A 27,989-nucleotide genomic window follows, 5' to 3' on the forward strand; every position below is an offset into this window, starting at 1 on the left:
CCAGGGAAGCCCCCCACTCTGGTTTTGATTCTGATAACACAAGCTGCAGCAGTCTCCCAGTGGCTCTCCGACTTACCATGATGTAGGAGGCATTGATGTAGTCTGTGCCTTCCCCACTCAGGGATGAAATGCCAACCCTGGATCTTTCCACTGGGAATACAGAACATTCATCATAAACAAGTAAGCTCTTAGTACTGTACCTCCTCCCCGCCCCTGCAAATGGCAAAACATAGCTGCATTTTGCAAGTAGAGTGTGTTTGACTTTTAAGCTAGTTTGTCTATGTATTTTGCACTTCTAGACGAAGACTTCAAGGTTTAAGAGTCCTTGTTAAGTTATATTATCTGGCATGATTAGAAAAATATGAGTGTATTGTTTTTGTTCCAAGATGTACAACTATTGTCAAATTATCTACAAGGCTTCTATTATTTAAAAAGTTGGGGTTTTTTTTCTTCCAAAATTCAACATAGCTTACCAGGGATGATGGAAGACGTTCTGTTCTTTTCTCTGTTGCATTGCTTTAGGGCTGTAGAATAGTCACTCTGCTGTATATTTGATTGACTCAGGAGCTGAGAAAGGGTGTCAAGGAAAAATATAGATTATTTCATTTAAGCCCCTCAAATAAACACACACACACACACACACACACACACACACACACACACATATACACAGGAGACTCAACAAAGATAAGATACTGAATATAAATATATCTGACTTATTTTCCAAGAATTCCTTGAATTAAACTTGCCCAGCCGCTCTGCGGCATGTGGGATCTTCCCGGACCAGGGCACGAACCCGTATTCCCTGCATCAGCAGGCAGACTCTCAACCACTGCGCCACCAGGGAAGCCCCTATCCCAGTTTTGATGTACATTTCCTTACTTATTGTGAAACTGTTGATTTTAGTTACTTCTTCTTTGATGATTGCCTTTTCATATTTCTACTTCATTTTCATTTACTAATTTGTAGGGGGTTTTGACTATTAAATGTAAATCTACAGTCTGCTAAGGAAGTTGCAAATGTCTTTGTTCTCTTTAATCACACAGACATTTACAGCCAATTCAGTTTTTCCTTAAGATTTCTGTAATTTAACATTTTAATTTAAGAAGTCCTTCTCTACCCTGAAGTCCTCAAGAGATATTTTCCAATATTTTCTTATAATAGTTATAAAAATTTGTTTTCATCTTTAGATATTTAAGCCATCTTGAATAATTTCAGTGTTTGAGGTGTGGTAGGGACCTAACTGTACTTGTTTCTACATGGAGATTGTCCTAAAATCATTCATTGATTAATCCATCTTTCCTCACCAATTTGTAATGTCATATCTGTCATATAACAATTTCCATACGCACATGGTTCCTCTGGTTCATTTGTCTGTTTTTCAATATTAATTATTATATTTGCATAAAAAGTCTTTCATATACAGTACAACAAATTTCTATTTTTTATTTTTCAGTATTGTTTTGGTGTTTTCAATTCTTTACTTTTTTTTTTAAATAAATTTTTATTTATTTATTTTTGGCTGCATTGGGTCTTCGTTCCAGTGCACGGGCTTCTTACTGCGATGGCTTCTCTTGTTGCAGAGCACGGGCTCTAGGTGCATGGGCTTCAGTAGTTGTGGCACTTGGGCTCAGTAGTTGTGGCTCGTGCGCTGTAGAGCACAGGCTCAGTAGTTGTGGCCCACTGGCTTAGTTGCTCCGCGGCATGTGGGATCTTCCCGGACCAGGGCTCGAACCCGTGTCCCCTGCATTGGCAGGCAGATTCTTAACCACTGCTCCACCAGGGAAGTCCTGATTCTTTACTTTTCAATGCTGAGGTGGGTTTCTGATAAATATTTGTTGAATAAATAGACATGCAATTCATTTCAAGGACATTTTTCTACGGGTAAACTTGAATAAATACCTTTTCTTATAGGACAGTATACACACGCCCCCTCCAAATTTCCCTAGTTAGGATGTTAACAGGAAACAGAGTCAAATGTCTCTGTTTTTAATTAGATTCTGATCTCATAATTGATATTTCCATTTTGATCCTGAATTATCCAGTATAAGCGATATCAATTCTTTTATTAATTTAATTGTGTATGGGGTAAATCATATTTAAATAAGAAAATGGGTAATAGATGTATATTTTTAACTTAGAAAAAAGCCATCCTAGCAACATCACGTTAATGCTTTATATTTATTTTCTGTTTCTGGAAGCTGTATTGTGCACTTTGTCTTCCTTAAAGTGTTCTTTTATGACTCAGATAAGTTTGGCTGAATAAAACATTTATGTTTTCCGGTCTGCAATTTCTAAGTTCAGCTTCCACCCCTTACTCCTCCCAAAGCACAAAAGGTGCTGACCGAGAAGGTAAAAAGTCAGAGGGAACTCATGACTACATCTTCTATGTTGTAAGCTGCGGAAAAGAAAGAAAAAACTTCAATCTTGAGGTTTGTTAACTCTCCTGGGTTTTTCCAGGGCCTTCTGAATTCTTCCTAGACATTCCTTCTTCAGAAACTGGCCCTGTTTCTCTAGCAACCCTGAGAAGTAAGAGGTTAGTATAGAAATAATGGGGAACAAAATAACGCAGCCTTCATTCCTCTGGAAGATGACAGCTCTGCAAATCCCCCTATCTCCGCAGGCAGGTCTGGTAACAACTGCTTTCTGAATTCTTTGCTGACTGGTTTCTGGAAATCAGAGAGCTAAGCTGTGAGAGGTAGAACACTGAACAAACCATGCTCCCCTGTCTAGCCGACGTCCTTGTGACAGGGTGGGTGGGAGAAACTGGGGTTGAAGAAGCTATTCTTGTGGGATGGCTTATTCTAGTCTGGGGGTTTCAAGTGAGACAGACTCTTCCAAAGAGGAGCACAAGCAGCCTGAGCCACAGCACTCGTGGTTAAGTGGTCTGGTTTTCTCAAAGCGAGAAGAGCACTTACACCGTCTGTGTTAGAAGTTCTGCCTGTTCCTCCTGTTCTGTTCTGTGCCCTCCTTTCCTGGACCACGTCTGCATTTCTAGGGTTTCTGAGAACTTTCCCTCTCGCTACTCAAAATTAAGGTTCTTGAAATTTGCCAAGTGGCTTTGTTGCCTGTTGTAAAGAACACAACAAAGCCACTGGGCCAACAGAGTGCTCAGCCTGTCCCCATGGCTTTGTCCACTCAAATGAGGAGATGCAGGAACATTCCAACCTGTGGTGACACCCAAGAGAGGGGCTTCCGAGAGAACTCACCTTGAATTGTTTGTCTAGCTTTGTTTTGCCTGTTGGTCCAGGAATGAGGATCCCATTAACATAGGCGTGGATGTGGCTGTCCGGGACCTCAGTTTCTTTACTAAGTATCGCCTCGACCAGCGCGTCATGAATGAAGACATACTGTTCCTGGCAAAGCAATGACAAACAGGGATATCACCTCAGGTTTTCCTTATATGTATTGAGGTACAAAAGTAGTATCTTCCACTGATGGACAAAAAGCGTTTTACAAAATGGAAGGGAGGACTCATGGAGATTGCTCACCAGTCCTGGCAGGAAGTCAGATGGAGGAAAAGGTGGTCAAAAAGTGGTCATCCAGAAACAATACAACTCTTTCCATCCCTCACCTCTTTATGTCTTGTGCGTTGGCGTTTAGGGAAGGATATCACTGGAAGATTTGGGGAGGCAAAGCAATGCCCTCTCTGCTCATCCTTCAAACCTGAGACCCTCTTCCACATTTTGCACTGACTTCTCTACTTCTGATGGGTCTCCCCCTTCTCCCCATTCCAGTTCTCCTTTTAGCTGGTCATATATAATTTAGTACAATTATCTATACAGTTTTTAATAGTTATCTTCCATTTCATGTGTGGGACTCTTCCCTCGTCTTATCTGACTAGAATGTCATTTCCTCGATGGAATGAAGTTTGGTTGGTTTGGTGTGGAAGCCCACTCAGTCATATGTTTCTTATTGCTTTCAAGCTGCCATACATAGTTTTCAATTTGAATCCATTTTTATTTAGAAATAGTGAAAATAAAATACAGGTATGCAGAGTTTGTCCTGTGTCATATAGGGGTAAATGATCTGGGCTTAAAAAAGGGAATAATTTGAGCATAATTCATACTATTTAAATATGAGAATAAATCCATTCATTCATTACATGCAGGAAAAGCTTGAGGATTCAGCACGAGGAGATGAGGGTTGACTGATCCACTTACTCTTTTTCTGAATCTTGCCTGTGACCAGTGTCATTTTAAAGATATTCCCCATTTGGTCATAAAATAGACAAAATTTAGCTGGTCCATCCATGACTTATGTGCAAGTACCTGGTGTTATAGTGTGAATTATGCACGCCTCCCGCCCCCGCAGAAGATATGCTGAAACCCTAACCTCCCAGGACCTCAGAATGTGACCTTATTTGTAAATAGAGTCGATGCACATGTAGTTAGTTAAGATGAGGTGGGGACTGGTGCCCTTATAAGAAGAGGGAAATTTGGACACAGACACGGACACAGAGGGAAGACAGCCGTGTGAAGAAGGAGGCAGTTAGGCTGCCAAGTCCAGGGAAATATGAGGCTATCAGCAACTTGAAGAGACAGGGAAGGATCCTTCCCTAGGGGATTCGGAGGGAGCATGGCCCTGCCTACCCCTTGATTTTGGACTTCTATCCTCCAGAAGTAGGGGACAACATGTTTCTGTTGTTTTAAGCCACCCGGTTTGTAGCATTTTATTACAGGGAGCCCCATGGGACTAACGCACCTGGTAATACAAACTCTGGTCTATCCAGCAGTTTAGGGACACTTCCAACCCTTAGATAAAGGACATTATCCTTTTTATCATACCTCGGTTTGCACCAGGTAATTTCTTTGTGAACGAATGTGTTTTAAAAAGCCGAATATGTTGACGGTTCCTTCATGTTGAATTTGCTGCAGCATACTGTCTAGCACGATATATGTGCCTGTTCTCCCAACGCCAGCACTGAAAAGCACACAAAGAAAGAGACTTCAATGTCAACATAAAATACCTTTGAGGATTGGTCACACCCGGCTGTCTAGTAAATTAATATCCTTCTCCAAGCAAATGAGCCACTTAGTAAGTAATTCAGCAAGACAGTAAGCAGCTTAGGAGTTAAGCATAATGCTTCAAATAACAAACAAAGTTTTCTTTTTTCTTTCTTGCTTACGGGTCAAACTCCAAAGCAACCTGATTATTCCTGTTGGAGATTTTTTTATTTTCAATTACAGTTATTATTCGTTATACATTATACAGTGGAAATATTATGTATCAGAGTATAGCAAACAGACATTTAATTTGAGAAGAATGAAAGCATCAGCCTCACCAGACTCTGAAAAGACAAGGTCTCTGGGTCTGTATTGTCAGGTAAACATGTTTGTAAAGGTTTCCACATTAATGGAAAAAAAGAGTTTGCGAAGGCTTTCAGCTGAAAATATCATTTCAGTGAGATGGTGAGGAATAAAGAATAACTTCAGTCATTTCTAAAGGGCCATTATCTAGCAACTTCTTCAAAGCCTCTACTGGAGGGACAGAATTCAGAGACAGGGATTCTTTTCAAATGCTCTGACGAGTAGGAAGTACTAGAGTGAAGAATTAGCACCCGCTCTGCACAAGGCTCTGGGCCTTTTCCATTCGCTAGGAAACAATCCCTGACCTTCACAGCTATTTTTCCTGCATCTTCCTGTTTCCCTCAGCTTATCGTCGGGCTCGCAGATAAAAAACTCAAGATAGGTCTCTCAGACTTTGAGGATAACTCCTGAGATATAGGTAATTAGAATGTGTGAGATACTCTGCATATCAAAGGAAAACAGTTGTTTCTGTAAAAACACAGACGCCGCTTTGACAAAAATACTCCACATAGAAATGAATTTGACTTTTGTGGTCAGAAAGCTTGGCACAGGAGTCAGCACGCAGTAAACAGTAACTGCTATTTTTGTTTTAACTGAAAAATATTAAATTAAAGCCTCTAACACGTTTTTCTCCTTCTCTGAAATATCATTATTTCTATTCACTCACCCAGTCTTGGAAATTAAAGTACCTGGGCAACAATGAATTGATTACACGTTCAATAGGATATATTAGACAGAACTCAGGAAAATGAGAATGGGGTTTTGACACCAAACTGTTTAAAAACAACTTAAAATATTTTGCTAAATTCCCCATACTTTGTGCACTTTGGTTTTTCTAATGTAAACCTGGCATATTAAGTCTACCATAGACTATTAACTCCTAGGAACAGGGGTTGTGTCTTAAGCATTTTTATCCCACGACGTTATGTTGTAACAAGTGCTTGTTTAATGACAAAACGTTGTTCTGCCTGCTTCACACAGTTAATAAGCTGAAATCCAATTAACCAATCAAATAGAATATTATACATCATAGAAATACCTGGTGCTTTGAAATATTCAGCAATCCAATTCTGAGTCTGGCATACTCACTTCCCAGTAACCGACGTTTCATGCCCTTCAGTTTGTGAAATCATTCCCACTTTGGCAAAACCTTTGTTCCACTGATTCCCTTTTTGTTAGCATAAGCAATTCTATGGGTTTGGAAACCTGGCGCTGAGACTCACCTGCAGTGGACAACAACAGGGCCTACTGCGTGGCGCTTGGCATGGGATGCCTTTCTCACAAAGGTCAGTACGGGCAGCGAGTACTCTGGCACTCCCATGTCAGGCCACTGAGTGTAGTGGTACTGGGTGACCATGCGCCCACTGGGTCTTCCTTTCTGGGAACCCTGGAAGAGACCAGACAGCTAATCAGCTAATTATAGGAACACACACACACAAGGGGTCCTTAAACATCAACTCAGTATTCATAGCTTGATGTTGGTGGTTCATAACGAAGCTGAAAAAGTACACTGTCATTTGTGATGGTTAATGTTATGTGTCAACTTGGCTAGGCTACAGTGGCCAGTAGTTTGGTCAAACACCTGTCACACCAGATGTTACTGTCAAGGTATTTTTTAGATGTGATTGACATTTAAATCAGTAAGACTTCCAGTAAGGTGGATTATGCTCCATAATGTCAGTTGAAGGCCTTAAGACCAAAGACTGAGGTTTCCTGAAGAAGAAGGTATTCTAAAGACGCAACGTAGAAATCTTGCCTGAATTTCCAGCCTGGAGTCAATTCTTAAAACACCCTCTCTCTCTCTTTAAATATATATATATATATACACACATACATATATATCTACATACAGATATATGTTTTTCTAAGGAACCCTGACTTATAACTTGCTCTTTTTCTTTTCCTCCCCTTTTTTGTCTCCACTATTTTCAGCTGGATGTGCAGTTATCACATGGAGCAGGGACTTTTGTTCCTGTATCACTGCAACCATTGGCACCATGACCAATATGGTGCTAAAGCCACATCTGGCATTAAGAGACTTGGAAGAAGCTTTTGGGATTGAGGCGTAGCTGTAATAAGAACTCTTTTTTTTTTTTTTTTGCGGTATGCGGGCCTCTCACTGTTGTGGCCTCTCCCGTTGCGGAGCACAGGCTCCGGACACGCAGACTCAGCGGCCATGGCTCACGGGCCCAGCCGCTCCGCGGCATGTGGGATCTTCCCGGACCGGGGAACAAACCCGTGTCCCCTGCATCAGCAGGCGGACTCCCAACCACTGCGCCACCAGGGAAGCCCTGTGATAAGAACTCTTAATGCCTTTAATTATTTGTATTTTTACCCTGTTTCGGTTATACCACCTGTTTTCTTAAAAAAGGATTGAGATGTATTACTCAATTGATGACAGCCATCATTTGTGGGCTCACCTTTTTGATCTTTGTGTTTCTTAGAGTAAAAGTCCTCACAGTGTAATATGCAAGCATTTGAACACTCTTTTGAGTGACCAGAAAGTTCCCATACTCTTCATTCCCATCGGCAGGCCAGTACTGGTCACATTTTCTCTGCAAAAGAGAAAGTCAAGATGCTCTTTTCATATTTCAAATGCTTAGTGTAAGTCATCCCTGAAATCAGTAAAGATCTGATACCATGACTCCCTCATTCTTCTAAACATGTTCTTTCCGTTCTAAGTGATTGCAGATTTGTTGTCGAGGAGAGCAGAGAGAGAATTACAGGGCTGAAAGAGACTTGAGATGATCAGATTCAAACTCCCCCCTTTCAGATGAGGAAAGTGAGGCCAGATGTACTGAGTAGTTATAAAGCCAGGACTAGAATCCAGCTCCCATGAATTAAAATCTACTTCACTCTGCATTGCTTTTCAATGAACCTCATTTGCTTTTTCTTACGGAATGAAGAATGCATTTAAATAGCAGGTAGCTTGAGTTACAGCGAAACTTTTTGACCTTTTAACAGTTTCCCTTAAGCTGTCATACTTACTTGAAAGGAATCCTGATTAGCTTCCCAATGACTTTAATGCTGACTCTATCAAAAGCAACTTAAAGCATTTCTAATCACTATCTCGGGGATGGCATAATAGATGACCTTCATACCCTTCCTTTCTCCACAAGGTTTGTTATCATGACAATAACTTCCACATTATGCTCCCATATCATTCTCCAGAAATCTTCAGCTGTAGATTTCAGTGGGCCTTGGGCAGCAATGTAAGCTTTTGGTCTGTTGTAGCCCTGAAGAAACAAATGACAAATGTTTCTTACTGACAAATTTGTATGCCATTTTTATCTGTTCAGTTTCTAAGATCAGGAGATTTTTGCTATAAAAGAAAAACATAAAAAATTTTTTTTTCAAAGCTAGAGAAACTAGTACTAGCAAAGACAGCAACTCTTCTTTAGTTATAATTTTTGTAAAAAAAAGAGTCCTTTTTGCACTGACACGACCACTATTCTCTGCACCTCTAGTCTAAGTGCATTTAATCCAAGCCTGTTTACTATGCTTAACATCTGGTGCTTAATTGTGCTGCTTTGAAATATGTTTGAGGCATTAGGGCTCAGCTGTTTACAACAGTCAGGAAACCTTCGGTGTTTTCTCCTTACCCTCTCCTCGGTGGCACTGAGCAATGCTAATCATTAATAGCTATCCTTCACTTATTACTCACTGTTGGCCAAGATAGTTTACAAACATTAACCCTAATCCTTAATTTATATGCAAAATGGAAGCATCATCCCTGATTTGGAGATACGAAACTGAAGCTCAGAGGAGTTCAGTGGCTTTCCAAGCTTTCACAGTTAGCCAATGGCAGAGCTGGGATTCAGAACCAGTTCTAACTCCAAAGCTCATATTCAATCTGACATACACACTTCCTGCTATGGAAGCCTGAAGTGGTTGCCTACAACAAACCTACTGTATACTTATATTTGGTACTCACTTCTTTGAATTAACTGTTCCAAACAGCATAAACCTGAAGGCTGCTAGACTGCAAGGTCAGTGTCGGGAAAATAACTGAGTTCCATTGGCATTCAACTGACCACAGGAAAGAAACCAGTAAGTTAGTCAGTGGTCTACAGTCCCTGGAGATCTCCAGCAAGTTTCACAAAGCTGGGTATCCTGAGAAGGGCCCAAGATTATAAAGGCTGGTAACTGGTTTAGAAATCACGCGTTTGCCTTTTAGCCAGTACTACCCTGAGAATTTTTCAGTCGAAATTTATTTGTCAGCTGCTACCTACATAGTAATGGGCTAGGAGCTATGGGACATTCCAAATAAGCACTGATCCTACCCCTCTTATTTAAGGAGCTATAAAACTATCAGAATGTATACATCCTACCTTGAACGTAATTTCTCAGCCTGAACTCCCTCTCTCACCCAGGAGATGAACCAAGTACAATAGCTTGAATGCCATTCAATCTGAAAACTTTTAGCTACGGGATCTCTTACTACTAATGTGTATTTTTTTACTATCTTTCATTTAATACTTATTACTATTCTATGTACAATACCATGGTATAATAAATTCATAGGTTAACATAATTTTCACAAAATTTCAGTTGAAGCATGCTTACATCCACATAATTGGCATTGATGTAGTCAGTCAGTTTGCCGTCCTTTTCAGCAAGTTGTGCAAGCTTAACCCTACTATGATCATCTGTAATGAAAAAAAAGAAAATATTTCACTATAGCATGAACTGCTTTTCAGCATAAAGTTCATTTATATTTACCTAATAATTTATCAAATACAAATAAAATCAGTGCAAACGTCATTTACTTCAGTCAGCTTTCGGAGGATACAGAGATGACAAAAATAAAGATAAATACAACAAAATCCTCTTTCAAGGTTTCCAATGTGGAAGGTGAGAATGGACATATGCACAGAGAGGAATGTTCCGGTGTCAAGAGAGAGGTGCAGAATCCTAGAGGGACACGAAGACAGACACTGTATTGGTTTGGGATGAAAATAAACCTTTTCATAGAGGTTGAATCCTGAAGTTGGCATCTTAGATGGGTTTCTAAAGGTGGATACTGGGGCTGTGAACACTGCAGAGCCGGTGAAGGGGAGAGAAGAGCGACGGGGGTGTCAGAAAGCTCAGGAAGGATGGCAGCATGCATGCTCTGAACAGGAGGCTGATGGTGGAAGAAGAAGTAGAGAAGGAAGCAGGAGGGGTCTAGAAAGTTTCCGTGAATGGTTACAGCAAACAGCTCTTTCAATGGAAGACCTCAAAGAGGAGCTATTGCAAAGGGAGGCAGGGCAACAACTGCCCAAGAACGGAGGACATGGATCCTGTACTGTCAGTGAAGAGGGGATGAAAACCGTGGTAGCTTATACATGGTGCACGGTCATAATTAAAAGTGTTGAAATGAGGCATTTGGGATTAAATTCAGTTCTACAGAGAAACTATATTTGGAGGAACTGCATAGTAAGAAAGGAAAGTGTCACTAGAAGGACACTTCGGGATTTCACTGGGCAGACTATTTTTTTTTCAAGGATGAAGAAATGAATACAGACCAAACTATGACAAGTTAAAGAGACGTTCTGGGATAATAATACTTTGGTGACATTAGCAGTTCACAAAGATGCAGGAAATGTAGGCAGAAATATATGTCTGGCCATGGAAAGAGGGGTTTGGATGGCAGGCTACTTTTGCATTTTGGTTTTCAGATTTTCAGAAGGGTATTACTGGGTAAGTTTTCCGGGTTGCTTTCTTCATCTCAGAGTAGACTGTTATTACCTCTATCTTGCCAGGTTATTTCAGGGATGGAATGAAATGATGAATTCACAGTGCCAGGCACATAGTAGGTGTTCAACAAATGTTAATCTCTATCTGCTTCTTAATTAGCCGGTGGGTATTTTCTATTTAGCTTGTGGAGAGAATGGTCTAACAACCACTTCACCCTGTCCAAGAAGCAACTGAGTTTTTATGTGCAGCAGGATAGCTGCTTCTGTTGAGAAAGACAAACATGAAGCAGAACGTTCTATCAAAATGGAAAGACTGGTGTAAACCTTGTGGGGAAAAAAGACAGCATCCATGCAAACTACTTAGAACTGTGATCGTAAAAATTCCCATTCCAGAAACTAGAATGGAACCAGAATTTAAATAACCAAGCTGGTAATACCATGTTCACATGAATCTAGGAAGGCTCACTGAATATATAAGAAAGGATATAAGTTGAAGTTTTGGGGAAGAATGAATTTCAAGAAATGGAGGGGGCTATAAAGGAAAATAAAAGGGAACAGATGTAAATAAGAGGTGCTGCAAGAAGACGGAAGAAACATGCTAATTTCGTACAAAAAAATAGGTAAACTTGTCCTAAAGAAAAGAGCCAGAAAGCTGCTCATGGAGGAGAAAAAGAGAGGTCAGCTAAGGTAGTAAAGGGAGAGAAGAAATAAAAAGAATGAATCCAATTAACCCTTTATCAGACCCCAGGGGAGAATGGCAAGAGAGGAGGGAAAACGGTAGAAGGAAAAAATAGAGTCTAAAGAAAATCCCATTTTATTAGTAAATTCACATCAAGTAGGGGGATCTCCAGTAAAAATAGGACTATGGAATATAAATAATGACAGAAAACCATAAGAACAGATTTACAGGCCATGGGGTCTGAAGAAAGGACTGGATTAAAATATGAGTTTATTTTGTTCAAAAGAAACAGATGTCATTAATTGCAGAATGTATTTAAACTGGAGTGGTAAAACACTCTGTATTATCTAACGCAAGTCTCATCCCCTGATACAAAGGTCCTGAAACAGCTCCACCGAGGTCTGCTCTCAGAGGACTTCAGGACAGTGAACTAAAAGCACCACAACGACAATGATAACAAGTCAGAGTTGAGTGAAGGATATACTTACAGGCAACAATATTTATGTATCGGTTCTTGTGCTTATTGTCAGGGTGATTGGAGCTGTCTGCTGTGATACCTAAATCAACAGTACAGCTCTGCACCTCCTGTAAAGAAATTGTACGCATAACGTTTTAACACACATTCTTTCAAACAAAGTGCCTTAAAATATACTACAGAAGACAAAAACAAAACAATCTATCCAAAAAAATTTTTTTTTATATGTTACAACTATTTCTTGGCTAAAAGAAAATGCAGTGAAATAATGCCTTACCTGGTAAAACTCTTTCAGTGTCTAATGAGGGAATGAATGCCAAAAAAGTAAAGAAATCAAATTCCACAGCACACGACAAATGAGAAAAGAAAGTGTTCATATTAGGTTTACAATGGAAAACCATGATCATGCAATAAATACATTTGTCAAATACTAACAAAACAGAATGTTTCAAACAGTTGCATGCAAATCAAAACTTCTAACAGCTTGGAACCTTAACATTATGTAAAAGGAAAAAAAATAACACTTTTAAAAGGGGACAGTGGTATAATAATATGACGAATTTTTAAAATGCTGATGAGAAAAACCACATACTTGATGACACATTTTAACATACTAGGCAGATTTACTAATATTCAAATATAATTGTATTTGATCATGATAGAACTATTTAAAACTGAATTAGTAGTACATTTTTTTTGTTTGTTTATTTTGAGTAATTTTAAAGAGTAAACAGTTTCCTATTAGGTGGTCTGTAGAGCTGTCAAAACATTAGAAATCTCCTGAAATTTTTTTTTTATCATATATACTATGTCTTTTGAAACAAAATTTAGATAGTACTACTTTCTACATATTTAATTAGTAGACCTCTTTTTAATTAAAATAAAACTTCAGTGGGTAGAGAAAAATTATTTCTGCCATTTCTCTTTTAAAGTGAATTAAAATCCTTCCCAGGGATGTCTTCTATCTAAATATATTAGTTTGGAATTTACAATTATTTAGTACATATTAAGGTAATAATGTGAAAGCTTTATAATTTTTGAGAAAGTATGTAACTTAAATATAAATCTGGTTCATCAGCAAAATGGCTCAGCCTTTCAGTAAACAAGCTTTTAAGGCCTCTTCTGGAGCAAGTCATTCTGACTCTAGATTTAAAAACAATTTAATATATGAACCACTGAAAAGGTGTAGCATTATTAGTTATTAAGCTAATTACTAAGTTAATGAAAAGTTTTCTTTAATCAGACTATGAGTTAAACCAATGGAATTAAGAAAATACTTTTTGAGTAAAAATGTGAGGTTATTTTATTAATTTAATCATTATGAACTGCTTAATAATATTCAAAATGATTTTATAGTGAAAACTGTGAATCTGCCTTTGTATATAGGCTTATCAGCAACTTTTACAATAAACTGTCTATTTTTCCTTATGGCTTTTTTTTTTTCTTTTTAAAATTTATTTATTTTTGGCTGCGTTGGGTCTTTGTTGCTGCACGTGGGCTTTCTCTAGTTGCCGCGAGCAGGGGCTACTCTTCGTCGCGGTGTGTGGGCTTCTCATTGCAGTGGCTTCTCTTGTTGCAGAGCACGGTCTCTAGGCACGCAGACCTCGGTAGTTGTGGCTCGCGGGCCCTAGAGCGCAGGCTCAGGAGCTGTGGCGCACGGGCTTAGTTGCGCCACAGCATGTGGGATCTTCCTGGACCAGGGCTCGAACCCGTGTCCCCTGCGTTAGCAGGCGGATTCTTAACCCCTGCACCACCAGGGAAGCCCCTCCTTATGGCTTTTAACATCTGGAAGATTAGACACATCCTTAGCATATTCTCCCTTTTGCAACTATGATTTTGTTTGATGGATGCCTGATAGTTTCTACAAGTTAATACCGCACCACCCAGTAACCTCTATTACGGTAGGAAAAAATAATTTGATGTTTTAAAAATATAATTCTTCATATTATTCCACTTTACTTAGTAGTCACTTCACACTGCTTTCTTATTCAATGTAGCTATGACTTAGACTTCTTTTAAAATTAAATTAGCTGATTTCTACTGTTTTTAATTTAGTGAAAACATATATTTCATTTCTCTTTCCTTTGGTTTCTTAAAGCTTTCTAATCTCTGGCATTTTCCTTCCATAAATATGTTCTTGTTGATCTGATTCGTGGGGAGCAGTTTCTGTGTATATTAGGGATGGTGGTGTATCCTCTGATCAGGATCAGACCTCAAAGGGCTTCAAAGAGGGAGGTCAATTGAGCACTTGGGGCTGAGGTAAGGAGGCACAAAAGCAATGTGATGCTTCCTAAAGGGGAGAGGCTGGGGAGGGGGTGGGGATCCCTCAATTCCTAGAATGGAAAGGACATGAATGTTAAGTTTGAATCCCAACCCTGCTATTTATTAGTTGTTAATTAACTTCTGTGGAAGTTGATTTCATCAGCAATATGAATAGAAATAAAAACAAATAACTTCCAGAGTTGGGTGAAGGTTGAATGTAGAAGCATCTAGTACAATGATCGGCATATTAGGGAGTGCTCAGTTAGAGTAACTTTATGTTTTGTGGTTATTATTGCTAACTGTTGGTTTATGGCACCCTATTTTGAAAAAGCTCTTTAACTGACAGTTCAGTGGGCCATGATAAGTTTGCAGTAAATTTCTCTGCCCCTACCATCTAAGAGTGTTTTACAGAAAAGTACTAGAAAAATTTTCACTGATTGTGAAGTTCAAATGTTTTTTAGAAATGCATATTTTCTTGAGAAGATGGGGTTTTACCTTGTATAATATTTATTATGCCTTGTATAATAAGTGCTTCTGCATTTACACTGTTGTAATCCTTACAATTAAGAACTTGTATGTACTTTGGATGAAAATTATGAAATTTACTAGTTTACTATAATTTATATAATTTAGGAAATTAAAAGGAATCAGTGTTACTAGTTCAGATTTAAAAAAGAATACCAGAGCTCTGAGTTTATGGGAGAGAATTAACAATGTTTTTGTTTTTTCCACTTTTACAACTTGAATTTTAAAATGGAAAACCAATTTTCTAAATTGTATGATAAACATAACACATATCTTAAACACATAATTGATTATGGAACTAATAATCTTGCTAGAAGTGAAAATGGTTTCAATGTCAAGAAATAGCCTATTGCTGAATTTTAAAAATTTACTATTTTCCATATTATTTAAAATAGACATATTAAAATCATACCTCAAATTCTTCAGTAAACCCACTACTTGCATGTAAGTCTGCAACATGCTTTGGAAAGTGCTTTACTGGAATTGCTCCAACATCATCTAAGTGAATAAAAAAATCAGGTTGGAAAGGATAATTCAACAGAAATAAATGTGCCTCTATTTATAGAGATTTATAAAGAGCCTTCTTCTAAAACAACTTCAAAGTTCACTTATTCCTATAATCCCGACTGAATTTATGTTCAAAGAAACATTCAGCAACAATTATCAATTTTCTCTATATTTACTTTCAATCATAACCTGCATTTTAGAATTCTGATTTGATCAGGAATCTCTTTTCCTTTCATACTCTAAAGAGAAACTTAATTTTCAATGTTAAGTTATAAATAATATCACAGCCTCACTTCTTATCAATGGACTGCATCTCTTTATGGATAACTTTCTTTAAAATGAGTGGGAGTTGCCTGCAAATTCTGGGGAAAAAATGCAGAAATAATATATTTTCAATTTTACCCTGGACTAAACATAATATATCGTGCAACTTCAGTTTCACAAAATTGTACAGTTTAATGCCTCTCCGTTAAATAGTCAGATGTTTACATTTGAAAACATTTTTTCCTTCTTTCTATAAATAATAGAAAACATTTATATGCAGACTATTCATTAAGGATAATGTCAAAAACCTTTGGGACTTTTAATCTGTAAAATTTCAAGAATTCTAACTTGAAAATATGCTATGTAAACAAAGTCATTGGATCTGTTAATTAATTGTGAAGGGGCCAAATTATTTTACCTGGTTCTGTTTTTTCCTGGAAAGACTTTCTTAGATTAAACATATTACTAGTTCACAGTGTGCAATTTCACAACTTCCTTCCTCTGACAAGGAAACATCAAACACATTTCACTAGAACCAGTTATCTACGTCAACAGATGTTCAGCATCTAGGCCATTTAATATTTTTAAGCTTCAGTTGCCAAGAATTTGTTGATTTAAAAAAAATTAGAATCCATCTGTTCTCTTTTAGATGAGTATACCTGAATACTAAAATTGAATTAGCGAGTTAACCTTAAGAAACACTAGACAAAGGTGTAATTCCACCTTCACACCTACAGAAGGATCTTGTCTAGAAGTAGCTTTTATAATTAGACAAGAAAACAGAAATAACTTGTCACATCTAAATCGTTAGTTCTCCTAGTAAAGCTTCGTCAAAACCACGGATATTATCCTGCACAGCTAACCTCTTTCCACAAGCAAACTGACTACTTCTCATTTGCCATCACGTCCTTTGGTAATTCTTTTACGAATTGGTCTGCAAGTAAAAGGAGATGCCCTTGATCACCATTCTTCTAAGAAGTAGAACGGGGGATTCTGGATTTCCTGGACAACCTGATTTTGGATTATTTTATTTATTGTTAATAATAAACTGTGTTGGACTTTGGATAATGGTATAGTTAATTTGCATACCCACGCTGACAGGATATGTAGAAGAGGTATGTTTGAAAGTGAAGGGAACTAGACACAACAGATCACCAAGAGCAATTGGTCTCAAAATTCTAAATATGTTAATGAGAAATTGTGCTGTACTAAAAGAAAGAATTTTAATATAAACTAGAAAAACAGAACATTGGTGGTTAAAGACACAGAGTTGATAGAGTTGATAAAAGAGGTAAAGGAGCAAAACACTTCTTATTCCTATGCCTGCTGCAAATTACAAGGAAAATGCTTCTCTTCTTTATTTTTGTTTTTGAAATCATGAGGCTTCAGAAGATAACTCTTCATGTAGAATTTGAGCCTCAAGCAATAACATATGGCATCTCAGACAATTTAAAAAGAGGCTTCTGTACAAAGATGTAGAGTGGAATGTTTCCATTTGCTTTCCCTGGTTTGGTGACTCTCCGTGTCCTCGTCTCGTCCTCTGTCCTCCAGTTCTGCTTCCTTAATTCGCTCATTTCTAGAAAACTTTTTTTTTAAATTGTTACCACTTTTCATTCTGAAGTGTTATAAAATGTTAATTCATAAGTGTCTGTGTCCTTAGTTACAGTGTGAACTCTAGGGTCAGTAAGGGTCTTAAAATGACCCTGGTTAATTCTTGAATATTGTTAACTAGGTAAGTTCTGATAAAACAGTTGATGTTTTCCCAGGGATACAACTGACATTTTTACTTAAAGTATTTCCGGCAACCACGCATTCTTTGTGCTCAAGTTCTTCTTGTACCCTCACCATTTTAAAATTTCTTTTTTTTCCCGTAATGTAGTTAAGAGACCTTTTCTCACATACACTCAGATAATCAGAAGGGAACTAAACGTTTTCCTTACTTTTGTGGTTTTTGTCCTGTCCATCCTTACTGCAATGATTTAGTCTGACTGTTGTTGTTTAGGTTTCCATTAAAGGAATGCAAAGGACTGAAAGTCAGCATTATTCCTTACTGATATTTTATTGCTATAAATATTTATGTTCTTTAACATATAACATCTGAACAGCTATAAATTATTTTGCCACATTACCTGTATGGTTAAGACTGTTCAAGACATTTTTTTTATTAATTACTTTAAAAAAATTAATTAACTAATTTATTTATTGGCTGTGTTTGGTCTTCGTTGCTGTGCACGGGCTTTCTCTAGTTGCGGCGAGCGGGGGCTACTCTTCATTGCAGTGCGTGGGCTTCTCATTGCGGTGGCTACTCTTGTTGTGGAGCACGGGCTCTAGGCGCGTGGGCTCAGTAGTTGTGGCTCACGTGGGCTCTAGAGCGCAGGCTTAGCAGTTGTGGCGCACGGGCTTAGTTGCTCTGAGGCATGTGGGATCTTCCTGGACCAGGGCTCGAACCCGTGTCCCCTGCATTGGCAGGCAGATTCTTAACCATTGTGCCACCAGGGAAGTCCCAAGAATGTTCAAAATTAACAAGAACAAGTTATAAACCTGAATGCCTGATACATAATATTTTGGGCAACACAAACATTTAACGAATCTACATTATAGCCATTTGCAAAGTACTCCAATAAGGAAAAACCTTCCAACATCACGCTTTTCATTTAACATCTACCAGCTACTCAGGGTCACACTTTAAGCTATTACCTGAAATTGGAAAGATAGGTGTTGGAGGTGTGGATATTACTCGAGGGGATGTACTGTCCTCTAAGTAAAAGTGTGCAGTCTGGAAACATTTCCTGGAAAGAAAAGAAAGCAATTTGTACTACTAGCTGGCATGGTCAGCAAGACAACTTCCAAGATGCTTAAAGGTTATGACAGAAATCTCCAGAATTAAAACATAAGTGGAAATCATCTACTTATCACCTACTTTTACAAAACACAGTTATTAGAGAATTTTATAGCCTCCAAATTTATCTCAGCTTTACCTGTACCAGATGAAGAAGACTGAGCAGATATCAGACATGGTAGAAGCAGAGATGACACCTGAACTTGGCAGTTGGTGCCAAGGAGTCGGACACCTCCATGCCCTAGTTACTCTTCCACTGTTGCCGTATACCAGGATGTCTTGCCATCTTGGACAGGACCAGAGTGGAAAAGAAAGCCTGTCCAAAGCTATTTTCACTCAATATTTAAGGGACCATGCCGTTCTGAGGATATTCAGCTGCTAGCAAAAGGCAGCAAGCTGTGACCACGTAGAAATGAAATTCTACTGTGGTAACATTTTGATGAAAAAAGAAGGCAGCTTTATATTATAAGTATGATAATGCAGTAATAACAAAACGAGGTGAGAAAATAGTGAGCATATAACCAAAAACAGGGGTGATTTTCTCTCCAACAGATGCTAGCCTTGATGAGAGTTTTGAGAATGAATACATTTGGAATCAACAACAACCGTGACCTAAAATGTCACCTGAATCTATTTTCATTCAGATAATAAGAGTAACATCTCTCACTACAAACAATTGAGAAGAGCAAAGAACCAACTGCTGCTGTAAACTAATGCAAACTATCCTTAATTTAAAAAATTTTTAAATTAATACTGCTAATGACACTCTTTGATGTGGGTCATTTAATTTATTTGAAGCATTACTCATGAGTGGTTAAGTTTAAATAGAAAGATCTGTTTAGGGGAAAATGCCAATCTCATTTTCCACTTAAAAGATCCAAGCGACAGGATATTTATCCTAATGAGCTTCAACATAACATTTGTTCTTACATGATACACTTCAATTCGTGATATTTTTTTCAATAATCATTTTCCTGCATAGAATTCTTCAGTGGCTTCCCACTGGAATTACAATGATATTCCATTATTTCAGCAAGGGCTATAAGACCCTCTGCCACCTGGTCCCCTCGAACCCCAGCGGTTTCACCTCCTACAACTCCTACCTGCACCCACTAGGCTCTAGCCCACTGGTTCCTTCTCTCTCCCTCTAAGAAACCCGCCAGGATCATCTCAGGGCCCTGGTTCTTGATGTTCCCTCTGGCCACTTGCCTCTTTCCCATCATTTATGCATTGGCTAAAATGCCACATCCTCTGAGAGTCCTTCTCTGACCACCTGAGCTAAAAGTACCAGCCCTGCCAGCCAAGTCACTATTCTTTCCCCTTTTGTTTGCTTTGTGGCACTTATCACTATCTGAAATACTTTATTTATATATTTGTTTATTCATGTTTCATAATTTTAGTTGGTCCTCCCTCACCAGAATGTAAGCCCCCAAAGGGCAAGGTACTTTGTCTTAAGGCATTGTTAGTCCTCAGTGTTAAGAATAATGTCTGGCATGTTGTAGGTGCCCTGAAATATTTGCTCAATGAATTCATTGCTATAATTATGAATAGTACAAAATTATATAATGTCACAAGCCAAAAAAAAAAATCAAAGGCGACGATATGCATAGCAAAAAACTAGCCCTCTGCTGTGATGTTATAACCTTTAATAATCAAGCCTGTGAGAGCATAGATAACTGACAGAACACAGGAATGTCTTCAACAGAGAAGAGGTGATGTAGGAGGAAGACGAGTGGATGTAGAGTCAACTGCAATGTGGGGTCAAAGGGACCCTGAGTGAGGTTCATGTCCTGGAAAGGTGAAAGAGTATGGCAGACTAATGAGAAATGGGAAAGATGAGGGTCACAGGTCTCATGATAAAGAAACTATCCTACTGAAAGTCCACATTTGAGCAGAATTGACACCAGACTGGAGCAGGAACTACAGGGAAAGTGTGGCTTACCTGTGTAACCACAGATGTAGTATTTCCTGACACACTGATCTGAAAACACTGGATTTGATACACCTGCTTTTAAGATCACAGAATTAAAACCTCCTTGATTCCTCTAAAATATGGTTACACATGCCGGTTGAAAGGGTTTCTATTTATTTTTCAATGAATCTTAAAGTTGTAAAATACCTTAAGGGACCTAGTGCAATATCACAGCTGATACAAGAGTCCCTTCCCTAGCATCTCTGACATATTAAAAAGACCCAGTTTGAATACCTTCAGTGACAAGGAGCTTACTTCTTTATGAACCATCTTTAGTTACTAGACATTTCTTGTACTAACTCAAAACTCAATCTCTTGTAAGTATCTCCAAATGGTACCCAAAGAGGAGACCCTCCTTTTCCAATGTTACGCCTCCTATTGTTGATATTTTTTTGTATCGAGCCCCAAATCTACCTCCCTGTTACTTTGACATATTGGCTCTAGTTCTGTGCTTTACAGATTTTTAGATTATAGTACCCCAAATCTTTTAATACCTAAACCTACCTATATGCAGTCCAAACCTTTTTTGACTTTTCTCCTTGAAGTTTATATCCAATAACACAAACATGTTGTAGGTCATTGAACATGTCTTTTCCTGCTCTAACTCAGTTTTTCTCCTCCCTGCTTTAAACATGGTTCTTCTAATGTGCCATGCAAACACTTCCTTTTTAAAGACAACTCAGTGGTTTCCTCCCTGTGAAACAGCCTCTCATTTCCTAAGCAGACTCTTGCACTCCAGTTTCTGTTTCTACTATACCCAATGCAAATCTCCATTCACACTCACCTTAAGACTGCTTTGAAAAGTATGCTTAATTAATCCAAGGATGACCTTCACTTCCTGGACATTATTCTCCATTATTTTATTTTAAATATTTTAATTAATTGGTGGTTATAGTATTTTGCAGTATATTTGTTTTGTGCTTTTATCCTCATTATGTTTTTTTTTTTAAAGATGGGGCCATGTCTTTTGATTTATGTAGACTCAATTTTTAATACAATGCCAGGAGTACAATAGGTATTAAGTGTTGAATGATTAGATGGATTTCCAGTAGTAAGCAAATTCCACCAACCATAAAGTATTCGGCTGCATCCTAGACTCTCTTTCCTACCTGAGCCTCAAATGAGATTAACCTAAAATTTCAAAACATTTGGGAGGGAGAGGTGGAATACATAGCTAGAGAAAAATGAATGGATAGACGGATGGATGGATGGATAGAGGATGTGTCTGAGAGAATGGGAAGAAGGTAGCATCTCTTAGAAGAGGAAAAGGTAAATTAAAACATATTAGTATAGCGGTTTAACATGTTGCTAATATTCATCATAGTATCTGGGTATATACCAGCTCTATACTTTTCAGCTATGTAATCAAACATTCGTTGGTTTTAGAAAATAAGTGGTCTTGTAACGATACTTGCATTAATAAATAACAAAAGAATCTTATAAATCATACCAATAAGCTTAAAAGTGGGAAAAATTAAAATAGTACAGGATAAATTCTGGATGAAGATCATCTGTACATGGCTTAGGTACCCTTTAGAGTACAGCCTTACCTAGGAAGTGACATTCTACTTAAAAGGCAGCATGGTACTGGGAGGCCTCCATTCTGGGTTGGTAGCTACTAGTGACCCACAAATTTAAATGTAAGATCAAGAGAGAATTCATATTGCTTCTCTTCTCACTCTCCCCAGCCAGAACAAGTGTGTCTATGGAAAGTTCTGTTCTATATAGCTTTTGATGGAGTGCTGTTTTGTTGAATATAGCCTTGGTATTTTTCAGATTCTAACTATTAAAAAAGCTCTCCAAAATTTACCCTTTGTTGTCTTTAAAAAGAACTTTCTGAAAATATTCCTTATGGAAGTAATTTTGCATTTTAAAACTTATGATTTGGCTCATGTAAATTATACCTTAAAATATCTGGAAAATAATTTCAAGGCATGTTATTTAATGTATGACAAGATTCAATATCTAATGGTCCATCTGTTCTGTATCAGCAGTGAATGTCTTCACGTCTATGTGCTAAGTGTTGATAACTATGTCTCCTGCTAATTATCACTCAGCCATGAGGAAAAAAGTGATGACTGTTTTAAACTTATAGACATAGGTCCTATCAATCAATGTTAATCTGATTATTTAATTTACACCTTTTCATCACAGTATTTAGAATTAAAAGCTAGAAATATGTAATTATGATTCCATTTTTTTGGATCCTTATACAAATATGAAACAACATTCATCATGCTGTATTCATCACAGAGACCCTAAAGAAAGTCTGACTGCAATCTTAAAGATGATCTTTCCCCCCAAATGGTAAAAAGAGGAAAGTTTCATTCTTAGATGGGTAAGTGACTTGCCCAAGGCCATATAACAAATGTCAGGAAGAACTGGGAAAGGGATCCAGATTTATCACCTCTGATTTGTTCTGTCTTCCTGCTACGACATGCTTCTTCTCAAGGTTTACACAAAACATGAGACCGAGTTAGATAAATTAGACAAAAGAGAGGATTTATTATACCACTTTGCGATTATTTTTTCTCCTAAAGAATTAGGTCAGAAAAGTGTTTTAATATATAAACTGGAAAAACGTATAAGGACCATACACCTATTAGGACTCTTGTTGGTATGCCATTAGATTTTTAAACCTTTCTACAGGCTGCAGTTTCCACAAAGGTCGAAAATGTTTCCATATTGGAGAGTGAAATCATATTGCTCACAAATGCAGCTACACTGGAATTTGAATAATTCACACAGACCTCGAAGAATGCACTAACATGGTCATTAAGTCAGCAAATACTACCCCTCGTGTATTCGTGTTACTGATCTAAAAAGTTACATTTGGAAGTGAATCAACTTCAAATGGTTGTGAGTTGGACAGATATGTGAAATTTGTAAATGGGTAAGTAAGAGTAACGAATCTTATCAGGACATTTGATAGTTAGATATAAAATCCATACATAAAACCCTAAGAGTGCTCATATTTTATTTTATTTATTTAGCGGAACGCGGGCCTCTCACTGCCGTGGCCTCTGCCGTTGCGGAGCACAGGCTCCGGACGCGCAGGTTCAGCGGCCATGGCTCACGGGCCCAGCCGCTCCGCGGCATGTGGGATCTTCCCGGACCGGGGCACGAACCCGCGTCCCCTGCAGCGGCAGGCGGACTCTCAACCACTGCGCCACCAGGAAAGCCCAAGTGCTCATATTTTAAACTAACACTCTGTACTCAAGTTACATAAGACCCTGACTGGAATGCCCTTCTCCTTTAGCTCCTGTTTCTGAATCCTATCCAGCTCAAGCCTGACATTTTACATTCACCCTGCCCATTCTGGCTTATCAAGATCCCTTCTTCTCTGACCTCTCAGCATTAGAGATTTCAGCTGCCATGCATACACTTTTGTGTAATTTTTTATAAATTTTGCATGGAAAATTCTTTCTCCTCAATAAGCATAAATTTCTTGACAGTGGTGATTCTCATTCATTCATTCATTCCTTCTTTTATACTTTCCCATAGTAGTTCACAGAGTACTCGGCACATGGGAAACAGTCAATAAACATACTAAATATTTTTGAATAAACTGAGAGAATATATTTTGGAATAACACAAAGAGTGGTGATATGAACTTACAGAGGTTGCTAAAAAAAAAGAAACTGATTATAAATCTTCTGAACAAAATTCTCTTTTAAAACAAAAGTATGAAGTACTAAGCTATATCCTTTCATAGTTTATAGATATGATTCCTTATATAATCATAAAGTTCTTGTTTTCCAACAGACACAGTTATACTGATTTACATTGTGTCCCTAGTAATCTTATTACTTTGCAGTGTGTTCTGCTTGCTGTAGGATGGGAAGCTTACAGTGGGCACAATTTTCCTTGTCCTTTAAACGTTTCAAGAGATTATTGATAAGAATGAAGCTATATCTCATCTTCAAGGCAATTATAATGAATTTAAAAATCCCATCCATCTTAATGTAGTCATTTACTTTATTTTCAAATTATATTTATATTTTAATGCTTAATTTTTACTTTTGTGTATGGGTTATCATTTCTTGTATTAGTATGCAATTGATATGTGTCTTGTACAAAATCCGCTGCTATATATAAAAGAATATTTCACTATATCAAAAACTATGTTTTCTAAAATAATAACTTTTAAAGTTATAACAGCTGGAGCATTTAACTGAGAAGCTTAGATTTATATTAAATGGTATGATAATGTTTGAATGCTAATTAGATGAATATGAAAGTGCAACTGTCAAAATACTGTATTAAATATTAACTGAAACCAAAGTTCCTCCATTTCGCCTTTAACTGTTTGACAGAAGTATGAAGAACAGTCAAATCTTTTATTATTATGTCTTTGGATTCACAAATTCACCTTACTCATAGTTACCTGGATAAATTAATGGTAGCTCTCAAGTAAAGGGAATTTTGAATATGCTTTGAAAAGCATTCAGGTAAAACAAAGGCAAAATCTGAGCTTTATGAAATGCATATCCAAAACAAACACTCAACTTACCTCCAGTAGATGAGAATACCCACAAGAACCACTAGACAGATAAAAGTCAGGGCTGACACGATCACAAGGGGTATAACTGCCTTCTTCTCGGATTCCAACCCCTCAGCTAGACCAATACGAGACTCATGGCTACTATTACTGGCCTCTGTAGTCGGAGAAAATTGAGAAAGTTGATATTTAAGCTTAAGGAAAAGCACATTTTTCAACCGAATAACTGCAATCTTCACTGCTGTTGCTTACCTTTAAAATTTCGACTCTATGAGACAAGCAAGGTCTATGATCATAAGCTAATTTAAGTAACACAAAGCTTAAAAAGTAAGGCAGGCTATCCAGTTGCAAAATAAGTGAGTCATGGGAATGAAATATACAGTGTGGGGAATTCAGTCAATAACTATGTAATATCTTTGTATGGTGACAGATTGTAACTAGACTTATTGTGGTGATCAGTTTGAAATGTACAGAAATATCAAATCACTATGTTGTGTAACAGGGACTAACATAGTGTTATAGACCAATTATACTTCAAAAACAAACAAACTAATAAACTCACAAGAAAAGAGAAAAATAAAGTAAGGCAGCCTATCAGAGCTGAAGAACTATAATATCCCAACAAAGATTGGCACCCTGGAAGAGGTGCCATGGCAAGAAGTATAATATTGCCTTGAAAAGCTTATTAAAAGGGACATGAAAATATTAAAATAAGAAAACTATTCAGTTTCTAAATAAAATGATCAGGAAAAACAGTGCTACTAACTGAATCACCACATATAATCTTGATTTCCCAAAATTAATTGTAATGGAAATATTTTTAATCCCACAGTTAGGTAAATAATTAGGAGCCATTAATAATTTCATGAAGAGAGAATCTTAGGATAACCCTCCTTACATTAGGATAACCCTTCAATCCAGCAAACTATTTAACATTTAAATGTAGGTTGCTTTTAAGATGTTATTTTGAATGCCCTTCTTACCAACTGTTATTCTTTATCAACAATAAAAATACTATTGCATATAAATTGAAGAAATGCACAGATCTAAGAAATTCTTTTTAAATATGCAAGTGTAAATTATGAAAATGTCTAAATTCTGTCCTTTGGTTAATTTTAAAAGATGGCAAATAACTATTTTTGTGACCAATCAGGTACATTATTATTCTAGCATTTTCAAAATCACTGCAACTGAAGCTATCATTCTAAGTTGTTAAAAAAAAGTTTCAGAACTGCAGGGTGTCAGTGGCCAGTCACAATTCTTCCCTTTTACTTTGAGGTGTGTGCAGTGTGAAACCAAGATGATTGGACATTAGAACCATTCTACCAGGATGGTACGCTGACACTGCTACAAAGTAACAGCCCTTATCCTGTCTACCTGTAGAACTTCTGGAATAACGAAGTTTAAGTCCCTCATCAGAGTCTACATTGCCTCCTACACATTTGGTACGTTTGGTGCTTTTATACCAAGTATCTTACTCTTAGTGATATGAGACAACAGCAATCTATTTAATTGAAAATATTATCAATTTAGTTGAAAATATTTGAGAATAAATTTGATAGTCACAAATTCATAAATATAGCATTGAAATATATCTAACTGGAGAGAACTTAAGAGTTAAAATGATAGCTTCCTTCTGTAAGAAGAGATGATGCAGAAAGGGTCAAGAATTTAATCCACTCATATAGGAAATGCATCTATAAGTGACAACCAAATGTCCCAAGATGTTTGTTTTTGTAACTATGGAAGGATTTGCTAGAAAAAAGCAGAATTCAAAGTTGTGACTAGAAATAATAAAGCTGTATAAAAAGTGGGAATATTGTAAGTCAATACTGTAACCCACCCCCTTAGCCATATATATATATATATATATATATATATATATATATATGTAAGTCAGTAATCAGTAAGTCAACTGATCCCTGAGCTGTAGTTAATGTTCTTGTGTGAGAAGGCTGAACTTTACCTTTTATTATGTTAATCATATGCTCTGGTCATTACATATTGTAGGGAGACTCACCTAGAAGCCTAAATAATCTGACAGTGAATGTCCCGGTATTTTTAAAAGAAATTTAGGAAAGCATCTTGCTTTATACACAATTGTCTTTACATTGTTTCCTATTGTAATTATTGTTACCTAAGTAGAAAGTTTGTGGTTAACAAAGGAAATAAGCCACTTAGCAAAGTCCCTGGTACCTAGAAATTACAAATGCAGGTTAGTATTATTGTCTATTTCAGTCATACTTGAAGTGTGTCCCCCAGAATAGCGGCATCGACATCACCTGGAACTTGTTAGAAATGCACATTTTCAGCCCCTCTCCAACCATCCCAAATCTACTGAATCAGAAACTCTGTGGCTAAGACCCAGCAATCTGTGTTTTAACAAGTCCTCTGGGTGATTCTGATCCACATTAAAGTTTGAGAACCAATGGTGTACATTAACTTACATGCAAAGTGAGGTTATATAATTATACTGGTCTTCAATGACCACAAATATTCACTGCAGTATGTATATAGGTGTATGTGTATATATATATGTATCTAGATACATACATATCTCATTTATATAGACGTGCGTGCATACATATATATGAGATATGTCTGATCAAATATGTGATACATATGTAAGATATATAACACATAAAATATATAACAAATTACCACATATATATCATACACTCTATATACATGCACTATACACACACATGCACACACACAGAGTCCTGTATATAGACTTTTCTCATAAGTTCTCTGGGATGTCTGATTTTAAAACAAACCTTTTAATTAGGGAGTTAGAATGATAAATCCATGGTAATTACATATAATGAAACTTAGATATTTTATATAAGATGAGATACCACATGAAAGTAGACAATCCACTGGCTGCTTTGTATATACTATAATGAGGAACAACTAGTTATACTGATTTTTATATTCATTAGTTGACACTAAATATCTTTTTGGATATGGCTCTGTAG

General features: G+C 37.3%; 1 protein-coding gene across 2 annotated transcripts in view; it reads right to left on the reverse strand.

Annotated features, from left to right (window-relative positions):
• PTPRZ1 (protein tyrosine phosphatase receptor type Z1) overlaps positions 1-27,989 on the reverse strand; it is a 163,483-nt gene that overhangs the window by 7,869 nt on the left and 127,625 nt on the right. For both annotated transcript variants that reach the window (XM_022582351.2, XM_089917460.1), the window contains 13 exons: positions 25,024-25,168; positions 18,397-18,488; positions 15,341-15,426; positions 12,419-12,439; positions 12,155-12,251; positions 9,876-9,958; positions 8,411-8,545; positions 7,730-7,864; positions 6,533-6,696; positions 4,788-4,923; positions 3,210-3,356; positions 474-567; positions 77-150 (listed from right to left, as the gene is read on the reverse strand). In XM_022582351.2, the coding sequence (XP_022438059.2) occupies positions 77-150; positions 474-567; positions 3,210-3,356; positions 4,788-4,923; positions 6,533-6,696; positions 7,730-7,864; positions 8,411-8,545; positions 9,876-9,958; positions 12,155-12,251; positions 12,419-12,439; positions 15,341-15,426; positions 18,397-18,488; positions 25,024-25,168 (1,409 nt within the window). The remainder of the gene's footprint in view (positions 1-76; positions 151-473; positions 568-3,209; positions 3,357-4,787; positions 4,924-6,532; positions 6,697-7,729; positions 7,865-8,410; positions 8,546-9,875; positions 9,959-12,154; positions 12,252-12,418; positions 12,440-15,340; positions 15,427-18,396; positions 18,489-25,023; positions 25,169-27,989) is intronic.

The sequence above is a fragment of the Delphinapterus leucas genome, chromosome 9 (genome assembly GCF_059928025.1).
Source record: "Delphinapterus leucas isolate spDelLeu-1000000601 "Yukka" chromosome 9, BTC_Dleu_Yukka2, whole genome shotgun sequence".
Taxonomy (NCBI): domain Eukaryota; kingdom Metazoa; phylum Chordata; class Mammalia; order Artiodactyla; family Monodontidae; genus Delphinapterus; species Delphinapterus leucas.